Source organism: Carcharodon carcharias, chromosome 7 (assembly GCF_017639515.1).
Source record: "Carcharodon carcharias isolate sCarCar2 chromosome 7, sCarCar2.pri, whole genome shotgun sequence".
In the NCBI taxonomy this organism is placed as follows: domain Eukaryota; kingdom Metazoa; phylum Chordata; class Chondrichthyes; order Lamniformes; family Lamnidae; genus Carcharodon; species Carcharodon carcharias.
In genome coordinates, this window is record NC_054473.1 from 152,855,237 (window position 1) to 152,866,735 (window position 11,499).

Genomic DNA, 11,499 nt, shown 5'->3' on the forward strand with positions numbered 1-11,499 from the left:
GCCAATTAAGGCCCGCCCAGGGTGATGCGCGCCCGGAAGCCCTGAGCACTCCCTCTGCAGGCGGGGAAGGTTTCCTGAGTCTGGGAGAGCGCGCTTTTACACATGAGCGTGAGGGAGCGCAGAAACCTCCCTGAGGCACAGAGCTGCCTCAGCACGATTAGTTGAAGTCCTGAAAATTTTAATAAAGAAAAAAAATTTAAGACATATCCTCTCATGTGAAGATGTCACATGAGCTGAGACATGTCTTTGAATGTTAGTAAAAATTTTAATTAAACTTTAAATACCTTCATGAAACCTCATCCCGCCCATGGATGAGGTTCCACGAACAAAGCAAAGGCCGCCTGAGCTCTTCACCAGCCCGCCAACCTTAAAGTTGAACGGGCAGCTCCGTTAAGTGTTTTAATTGATATTTAAATGGCCTTAATAGGCCTCTGACAGTTCAGTGCATGCGTGCCGCTGAACTGAAAATCTGAATGACATGCGGTGACGTCGGGACACACACTCTATGTCACCGCGCATCATTTTACGCATCAGCGAGCGGGCCCCTCCTCCGCTCGCCAACCCGAAAATTCAAACCATAGGAGTATTTTACATCCCCCCCCACCACCCCACCACCCCGCCGGTGCGTTTTTGTGGGGGGTGCATATTAAATAGGATGGGTGGCTAGCCCACCACCATCCCACCATCCCCGAGCTATCCTCCATAATAAGGTGTCAGCCTTAGGCTTATTGAGGTCCTTAACTGGCCAATTAATTGGTAGTTATGGGGCTAATTCTGCTTCAGCCACCATTGTACAGTGAAAGGTGGAGAACAGTGGCCAGCCCCCTTTTCTACCAACTCTGGTGAAAAGGCAGGAATGTAGGAGGGTATCTCCTTTAGAGTTGTGCCCTATGTGCACTGGGGGCCTCCCCCAAGTGACCCCCGGCCTCCAGAATCCACTTAATCTTAACCCCCGGCTCCCCCCACCCCCAACCTTCGAGTCCCCAAACACTCCCTTTGCCCAAAAAGTCTGGATTTACCTTATACCCAGTTATGGGCTCCTGGTCAGGGGCGGCGATGGTGTAATGGTATTGTCACTGGACTAGTAATCCAGAGATCCAGGGTAAGGCTCTGGTGACCTGGGCTCGAATTCTGCCATGACAGTTGGTGGAATTTGAATTCAATGAAAATATGGAATTGAAAGTCAAATGATAAGCATGAAAATACCCATCTGGTTCACTAATGTCCTTTAGGGAAGGAAATCTGTTGTCCTTACCTGGTCTGGCCTACATGTGACCCCACAGCAATGTGGTTGACTCTTAAATGCCCTCTGAACAAGGATAATTAGGGATGGGCAATAAATGCTAGCCTAGCAAGCAACACCCACATCCCTTGAATGAATAAAAAAATAGTCTCAGCAAAAGCCACTATTGAGTTCTGACATTGCTGGGACTACTCAGCTGCTGGCCAACCAGATTGGCTAGCAGCTCTCGAAGGTGGGAAACTAATTTTACTTTAGTTGGAGACAGTGCAGCATAGGTTTACCAGAATAATATCTAGACTTGAAGAGTTAAACTACAAGATGACGTTAAACATTTTCGGAAATTTAGAAGGTTAAGCAGTGATTTGATTGAAGTTTTCAAAATATTAATGGGAACAAATAGAATGAATTGGGAGAACCTCTGCTGGTTAGACAGTAGGAACTCAGGGCCATAGTTTTAAAAATTAGTGCAAGACCTTTCAGGTGTGAAATTAGGAGATGCTTCTCCACACAAAGGATGGTAGAGGTTTGAACTTTCTTTGAACAGCAATGGTGCCAGATCAATTTAAATTTTAAATCTGGGATTGATAGATATTTGTCAACTAAATATATTAACAGAATTGAGGCAAGGCAGGTATATGGAGTTAGGTTGCAGATCAGCCATGATGTCAGAGAATGGCAGAACAGAGCTGAGAGGCCAAATGGCCTACTCATGTTCTATGCTCATATCCTCCTCTAATGGCTCTCCTCCAATGTCGAGCATGGTGGAAAACTTGTCTACCCAATCATCATGAATGTATGTCTAGCAATGACTTTTCTCTTGTACTTACATGGTTATCTCTAGAAACCCTCAAGGATCCATCCATGGTCTCTGCCTCTGCACCTTGGTAACATTATTTGCTCATGTGATGAAGGGAGGGGCTTGATTTTAACTTGTCATTGGGTGGGACACAGGTGGCAGTAGCCCGCTGCCTATTTAAAAACCGATCCAATTTTACTTCCTGTAAACTTTTTGGCTCCCCCACTGCCTCAATTTTAAGATACATAATGTTGTTTAAATGGTTTCAAGGCCTCACCTGTCCCTACTTCTGTAATGACATTCCATCCCACCAAAACTCTCATCCTTTAACTCCAATCTCTTCTTGATCTCCTCCTCCTTTTGCCTTTCCATTGGTGACAATGTCTTCTATCCGCTAGGCTCCATACAACTGCAATTCCACTCCTAAACCCCTCTGGCTCACCACCTCCCTCTTGTTCTTAAAGACTTTTCTTAAATGGGTCTCAACACTCCTCCTAATGGTTACTTCTACATAACTAATGACAATGGATCCATGTTTTCCCCTATATTTCTGCAAAGCACCTTATGATGTTTTTCCTACATTAAAGGAGCTACATAAACACAAGTTATTATTGTTCATACAGAAAAGGAAATGCCAGACCATTGTCAAATGTTTGCTTTGTGCTTTTCAGAAAGTTGTGAAAGAAATGAATCGTCTGGGAATGCTGGTTGATCTGTCTCATGTCTCTGAAGATACAATGTTGGCTGCACTTGAAGTATCAGCTGCTCCTGTCATTTTCAGTCATTCTTCTGCATTTGCCTTATGCCACAACTACAGAAATGTGCAAGATAATCTTCTACGTAAGCTGGTATGAGTAATCAGGTGCAAACTTAAATGTTCTATACTACTATTTAACATTTAAAATAAATACATTGAACCAGAACTTGCTAAAAGAATAAAGACAATTGAACAATGCATGTTGATATTAATGTGAAAATTAATCAGCAACTTCAGGTGTACGAGTGAGTTCAGAATCTCTAGAGCTGGTTGATCGGTTTATGAAATCTTTGTTGCTTTCTTCGCACAATCAGAAGTTCACCCTTGACCTCCCCATTATTTTTAAGAACTTGCTGAATTTGCCTATTAAGCATGCCACAAAGTTACATCAAGTAATCATTAGCATAATTTCCCTTCAAATGAACGACATGATAACTGAATTATTTTTCTTTCCCTTCCTGTTTCTTTTACTCTCTCTTAACCCAATTTTTATTTGTCTCTCTTTATTTCAATGTTTATATTGAATTTAACTCCAATTCACGATCCTGCTCAGTACTGCCTCGGTTTATTTCTCAATTTTTAAATCTCATTGGTTCAGGAGATACACTGAGCTGAAAGGTGCAGGAAATTGTCTAATTCTAACTCTTTATTCATCTATTTGAAGACAAATTTTACCTGCATTATTTGATAGCAGTTTGTCATAGGCAGAATTGCATTTAGAGTTTGAGATGTCAGACACTGTAAAAGCAAGGCTTTGAGCAATTTAGTAGAGATGCATCATTGCCTTGCAGAAAATTATATACAATATGTGAAGTTGTTGTGTTTTTTACTATATTCTTCTTCCATCTCAAAGGTATGTGATGAGGGATTATGTCATGACTGATAATAAAGGGTGGCAATCACATACAATTTCAGATGCTGTGGTATGAACAACAATAAAATTGGGATTCTTTTTACTAATTGTTGCAGGAAATGTCATAGCTTCAGCACATTGCAATTACATAATCGGATTACTGTGGATAACTATGATAGACAGCAATGAAATACATATATCTCTATGCTTTTGAAAATAATAGTTACTGATGGGGGAAGACATAGACTGATTCCTTATACATACACTATAATTTGTGACACCCTGTCCCATAACCATGGTTTCCTTGATGCTGTCATAATGGCGTGGTGTTTGCATGAATCTTTATTTTCATCGGCTGGTCAAATTTATATTTAACTTTTTTTAAAAGGACTTTTTAAAACAAAGATGCTGACTTAGGATGGCTGCCACAGGTTACCTGATACATCTAGTATTACAAGTTGGTTCGTTCTGGAAGTTTCCAAAGTGAATTATAGTCAGGATATGTCAAGGCAAACCTCCTATGGAATTTCACATATGGGGAGAGAGGTCATGTGACCAGAATAACCATTTCTCTCCTAGTTGTTCTCAAGTTCAAGACCCAATGTGTTACATTGTGGAATCCATCACAGAGATAGAGAATTTTAATGAAAAGAAACCTCAGGTGTAATAACACAACTTTTGGAAAAGATGGGTTATGGTTTAAAAGAGACTGTTTCCGAAATTGCAGTTTACAACAGCCTCAACCCCAGTGGAATTTCAAGACCACCATGAAAAAAACTACTTCAGCAATGAACAACAGCAAAGGCCTCAAACAGCAAGCTGTCAATTCTTCACCTTTTCTCATTTTAACCTGCTTTACTGTATAACTTGTAATTTTGCATGTTTGTGAGTGTGTGTTACAGAGGTCAGGAAGTGGGTTTATCTTTTTAAATATTGTTATATCTTTACCTGGGTGGGTTTTTAGCTGTATAAAAACTAACCCCTTTGTGTTTAAACTCGAGAAAGCCTGTCGGACTGAGCTCTTTTCAATCAACAAGTAAATGGTTAAGTACAGGCACTGAATTAATACCTTCATCCTTATAAGTTACAAAAAAAACCGTAATGATTAATCAAGGATTCAGGGAAAAGAAAGGTCAAGTCCTGACATCCATCCCTCCCAGTCGTAACCATGCTTATTGTAAGGGAGAACAATTTACAAGTATGGGAAAGACAACCTATGAGTCTTTGTATCTGAGTTTTTGTGTCAACAACTAGCACAGCATGATCGGTGCAGTGAAGTTCTCTGATCAAGGCATGCTGTATTTTTGTCTTTGCTTTCAGACTTAACAGACTATAGAACTTTCCACCTGCCCTAGTATACAGGGAAACCCTTTCCACATCTGTAGGGAAGTCAAAGATCAGGAGCATGGCAAAGAAACTAACAACCAAAGTGTGGGCGAGGACACAGCCCTGTTTCGCTCCATTCTTCACCCTGAAACTGTCGGAAGTGGTACCGCTAAACTGTACGGTAAAGTGCATGTCGTCATGAGAGGATTGGATGAGACTGAGAAGGTTTGGTGGACAGCCAATTTTTTGCAAAATCTTGTAGAGTCGTGGCCTGCTTATTGTGTTAAATGTTGTAGTGAGATCTACGATCACACTAAATAATACTCCACTGGAAGTGGTTAGAAAATTCTGCTACCTTAAGTTCATGATGGCAGATAATCTCTTGATAATGTCTCTTGATGCAGATCTTGATACATGCATAGTGAAAGCTTTGGTCAACTCATGAAACGTGCATGAAACAACATGGAAACACACTTCAAACTAAGACACTGGTTTACGAGGCCTGTGTTTTCAGCACCTTCTTGTATGGCTGTGAAACATGGAGGAAGCCCAATAACTTTTATCTTTGCTGTTTGCAGCACATTCTGGGCATCTCATGGAAAGACAAAATCATGATTGTGGCAATCGTCTCAAAGGCAAATCTCCCAAATACATTGGTACTCATCAAGCAGAGGCAACTTTGATGACTCGGGCACACTTGCAGGATGCAAGATGCATATATATCCAAGGAATTTCTATATGGACAGCTAGCCAGACCCAGAAGACCATTAGGACACCCAAAGCTCCACTTTTAGGATACTTGCAAATATGACATGAAGGACCCAAACACTGATTTTCACACCTGGAAGACACTATCCAACGACAGAGGGAAATTGTGGCATTATTTGTGGTCCAGAGTGTGCCACCAAGATGAGCAGTGGCTACACTTGTGATAGAGCCTGTCTCTTACGGATTGGTCTCTTCATTTTACGTAGATAGAAAGATGCCAACAAAGAAACTATAACTTATATCCATCACCTTATGCCTTACAAGCAACAATTTACCACAGCAGCATTACAGACATTGTATGTTAAAAATACAAACATGAACATAAGAAATAGGGGCAGGAGTAGACCATTCCGCCTCTTGAGTCTGCTTCACCATTCAAAACGATTATGACTAATCTTCAACCTTAACTCCTCTTTCCTGCCTGCTCCCCATATCGCTTGATTCTGAGAGATTAAAAATCTATCACTCCCATCTTGAATATACTGAACAATGGAACATCCTCAACCCTCAGGGATAGGCAATTTCAAAGATTCACAACACTTATTCTCCTCGTCTCAGTCCTAAATGATCAAACCCTTATATTAAGGTTGTCTCACAATGTCCTAGATTCCCCAGCCAGACGAATCAATCTCTGTCTACCATGTCAAACCCCTTCAGAATCTTGTATGTTTCAGTGAGATCAACTCTCATTCTTCCAAACTTCAGAGAATATAGGCACAATTTATTCATCCTTTCATGATAGGGCAACCCTTCTTTTCAGGAACCAATTTAATAAACTTTTGCTGTATTGTCTCCAAGGCAAATCTATCCTTCCTTGGGTATTAAGTCAAAAACTGAGCACAGTACTCCAGGTGAGGTCTAACCAAAGCCCTATGCAATTGTAGCAAGACTTTGTTTCTTGTATTTCAGTCCCTTAGGATAAAGGCCAAACTGCCTTTGGCATGTTTTAGTTGATCACACATTACAGTTAAATAGCTAATTTGACACATAGGGTGCTTTATTCTTTAGAAACCTAAATGTGTATAAATCATGCATGCTAAAAGATTGCACCAAAACATTGACCTATCTTTCTTTTTCGGGTACAGATTCATCCATTGTGCATTTCATTTTAGATTTTTAATAGTTGTGATTTTCTTTTTATCCTATAAACATATACCATTTTACCAGGCATATTAACTAATGAGCAATTTATTTCTGAATTTAAATAAATCACATTGGTTTAATATTGATATTTCATTTTTGTAGATGTTAAAGTTTTAAATGATTCAGTCCTTCAGACAATTTGCAAACAATGGATTGAATTGAAATGTAGCCCATATCATATATTAATGGTAATTACCTAATGCAGTGCTGGGTTATGCCAGGATTAAGATGTATGGTACTCATGATTCTATGGCGCTAGTCACTGAATCATGCCAACTAAGCTTTTTATTCCGATCTCCTGTGATTTTATGTTCAAATACAGTTTAATTACACAAATTGTCTACTTTATTTATTTTTCAGGCAAACAATTCAGGCATCGTGATGATAAATTTTTATCCTAACTTTATTTCTTGTAATGAAACTGCTACCTTATCCCAAGTGGCAGGTTAGTATGACCTGTGACCATTTTGAATGATAACAGCAGATGAAATTCTCCTATGTATTTACTAAATTGTTTACTGTTCTAATTTTAGACCATCTTGACCACATTCGAAATGTAGCTGGTGTAGATCACGTGGGCATCGGCAGTGATTTTGACGGTTTTGAAAGGTACCTCAGTGGCAGTTGATTCTGATCTTAAGCCTAGAATTATTTCTTTGTTGAAACAGGAAGAAAAATAAAGTATCTTTGTTTTGTTTTAAAAGGGGTCCTATTGGTCTAGAAGATGTTTCAAAATATCCTGATTTAATTGCTGAGCTTCTCCTACGTAACTGGACTGACAATGACATTAAGAAGCTGCTTGGTTTAAACTTTCTACGAGTTTTTAAGAAAGCTGAAGAAGTGAGCAATTTTTTGTGAACAGGTTCACGAAACTGCATTCCGTTATTATATATAAGATGCATAAGCTCCGTTCTGTTTAATTAGAAATTGTAACAATACACATTACAATGAGTTAATTTAGTTGCATTTTAATAGCATTTTTAATGCAAGCTATTTATTTCCTCATTGAGCCCAAATTTTTCTCAAACCAGATGTAAAGCAGTTTTTTAAACTAAGGGTACTTGGTTGGTTGTTGATACTTATTTTTGGTGAAGCTTAGGTGATGATTTTTCTTGAAGGAGTTTTTTTTATTTGAATTTATCATGTCTCTGGCACAGGACTTGCTCCAGAATTATGCCTGTGTTGTTCTGTAGTTGGTCACAAGGGATTGTATAAAAACAATAAAGTGACTGCCTGATTATTTGCAACATCAGCATAATGGACATTGGTCCTCAATGTATACAGAACAGTAGACAGAATACATATCAATCTATTTTATTACTGTATATTGGAGATCTTTAGAAAATTAAGCACTTTTAACTTCTGAAAGAATGAATATAAGAATGTGTTTGATCTCTCCATTGGGATTATGTTCCAGCCAAATGAAAATTTCTAGGAATAGGATCTCTGTTGATACAGAGGGATTTCTGAATATTTTAATGAGCTTGATAAAATCTTAGAGCCTTAGATAACATCTATTTAAGTAGTCCACCCAAACTCTTGACAATGTTTCTATTTTAATGCCATTCATAGATAAATGTGCCTGTAATGTTTTCATATGGAGAAATATTTTCAGTATAACTAAGACCAAAATTAATAATGATCCATTTAAAACTAGGATGATTACTGCGGACTGCAAACAAAACAAAAAAATCAGTTTCCTCTCCATATTCAGATTTTTTACTGTTTTTATGCAAGTCAATTACTCTTACAACATACAGGTGTTATAAATACATTGGAGGAATTGCTGATGTGAACACATTTTAACCTAACCTTTAAATATTAAGCATTCAAATATGCATTTACAGAAATATAATGCAATTCTCATTTTTTCAACATTAAGAAAATGTTTATTAAAAGTTTTACTCAGGCAATGGAATGCAAAACAAATTGGTCACCAATGATGGTGATATTTTCATGGTAACCAATGTAGAACAATACAAGGAGAAAGTCTCAAATGATACTGATAGATGTTTTGTACAAGGATTATTGTCACTGCTATGAGGTTTCCTTGCCAAAAGAGTTAATTCTGCTGATTACTAGAAGAAATATAAGCCCTCCATTTCCATTTCAAGCATCCATTGTTTTTCTTGGACTGGAAATATTACAAAAATACATAGTACAGCATTATAAATAGTAAATTTCTTAGTATTTAACAGTGTTAAAATCAATGGCCCAGAATTTGCTGGAATGGGGCATAACTCCTGTACCCTATGGCTCAAAAATGTTTTGCTCATTAGACTTAACTTTCTGTCGCCAGTTTAATGGGCAATTAATCTGCAAATGCAGCAACATCATGAAACTCTGGGAGGTTAAGTGCAAAATGCCCATTTTTCAAATTGGGCAGCAACTTAAGGCGATTCCCAATTCACAAGTTATATCTTCTTTCCTACAAGTTGCTGTCAATTTGCACATTAATGGCAGTGTATGCCATTTGGACACTTCTTTCCCTTACAAATTCGGGGCCATTATATTTAAGATTTTCTGTATTAAACTGAATTACATCACAAATTGTAAGATTAACCAGGTATTTTTGTGTTTTACAGGTGAGCAGAGAGCTTCAGAAAACCAATATGCCATCAAATGATGTCATTCATCAGGATAAGGTGCAAAGCCCATGCAGAACATTTCTTGGCTACCCATCTGCAGCTCCTTGCCATCGCTGCACTTTTATTCATATTATCAGCACAGTCATGTTCATTGTTTCCTTAAAATCAATCAGAACTTAATGTAATAATTAGGAAGATGCAATATTAGAAACAGATTTATAACATTAAATATATAGAACAGACATAAGTTCGCTAAAATACTATTATGATTGTACCTGATGAAATGAGCTAGTGAGAAAAAAGATATATCTATTCATATTACTAACACCATGTGTCTTACCAAGTAGATGCCCCCAAACATCTATCTATCTATATATATATATATATATATATATATATATACACACACACACCCTGAGAGCATTAGTTGTTATTCTTGCATTGCATCACTTGCGTGGAAATTGAGAATTATTTTCATTACGTGCCAAAATATTTGTTCACAAGACTGATAAATACAGTTAGCTGTGGCTCAATTGGTACCAAACTCAGCTTTGAAGCACAAGGTTGTTGGCTCAAGTTTCACTCCACAGAGTTGAGCATAAAATCTAGACTGATACTCCAGTACAGTACAGAGAGAAGACTGCTGCACTGGCAGAGATGCTATCCTTTTGATAAGACGTTAAACTGAGGCCTTGTTTGCTAAGGTGGAAATAAAAGATCCTTTGGCACTATATTGAAGAAGTGCAAGTGAGTTATCGCAATATCATGGTCAATATTCACATCACAAAAACAGATAATCTGGTCATTTTCACATTTCTGTTTGGGGGAGTTTCTGACTGCAAATTGTTACCATGTTTTCTACATCACGACACTGACTACATATCAAAAAGTACTTCATTAGCTATAAAGAGCTTTGGATTTCCTAAGATTTTGTAAGATGCAATATAAATGCAAATCTGTTTTTCACTTTGATTGAAACTGAAGCCATATAATGTCTTGAGTGCATTTAGCAAATAAGGCAGCCATAGATATATTTTCACTCTCTCAAATAGAATACTGGAGGTCTAATATCTAACGACAAAATTCTCAAATCCCACTGGTGGACAAATTACATTCTTTCTGCATGTGTTCAATGAGATTAGGATACAATTAGTCTCAACTTGTTTCACAAAACAGGCAATAATGAATTGGGAGTCCCTTTTACACACCTCAATTTTATCTTTCATTGATTGTTAGCAGATTCCCCATAGTTACAGTTACAAGAAAGGATCATTAGCCCTGCAACAATAACCTCCTCGCGAGGCCCTTAAGTGGGCATTAATTGCTGATTAAGGGCCTCAAATGGGCCACAGGTGGGCAGCCCACCAACCTAACACTTCCTCCATCGTGCACAAAATAATGTAGGGGCAAGTAGGCCGGTGGCAAACACGCTGACGATGGCATGGCACCCTATTTTAAAAGGTACCACTTGTCTGTTTCCCATCCCCAAATGGCCTGTAAAATCCAGCCTGTGGAGTTAGCAACACTTTTATTATATATCTATCCATGTATAGAAAGGCACTCACTTTCCCAGATTGAGCAGTAAAGAATCAGAATATTCATGTAACATTCAGGTTGTAAAAAGTTTTGCCCAGAAAGTTGCTGTAAGTGTGAGCTGTTAATGGTGCAGTGAGGGAAACAGAGGAACAGTGCATCTCCTTAACCAGTGAGATTAAAGAACTCAGAAATAAGAGTGGGTGAATTCAACGTCAAGTCAAATGTCAAATCAGAAAGTGGGAAAGAAAGCGTGGATTGAGAGAGAAAAAAGAGACAAAGGAAAACAATTAGTTTAAAATTTGACATTTTCAAAATCTAAATATTCACAATCTAAAGGAATGAGATACCGCACTTAAAATAGTACACTTTTTGGGCAAGAGAAGTTGATTGTCAAGTCATTAATAATTCTGATGTAATTATACTGTTAGTTACTAGACTTAACTGTGGTGAATTTCATGGGCAATTAATTTGCAGCAACTTCATGAAAAT

General features: G+C 38.0%; 1 protein-coding gene across 1 annotated transcript in view; it reads left to right on the forward strand.

Moving 5' to 3' along the window:
• The window catches only part of LOC121280135 (dipeptidase 1-like), a 38,812-nt gene extending 29,096 nt beyond the window's left edge, over positions 1–9,716 (forward strand). Inside the window, exons 6-10 of the mRNA XM_041191814.1 lie at positions 2,711–2,887; positions 7,247–7,331; positions 7,420–7,495; positions 7,591–7,726; positions 9,472–9,716. Coding sequence (XP_041047748.1) covers positions 2,711–2,887; positions 7,247–7,331; positions 7,420–7,495; positions 7,591–7,726; positions 9,472–9,654 — 657 coding nt within the window. The 3' untranslated portion in view covers positions 9,655–9,716. The remainder of the gene's footprint in view (positions 1–2,710; positions 2,888–7,246; positions 7,332–7,419; positions 7,496–7,590; positions 7,727–9,471) is intronic.
• Positions 9,717–11,499: the final 1,783 nt, after the last annotated feature.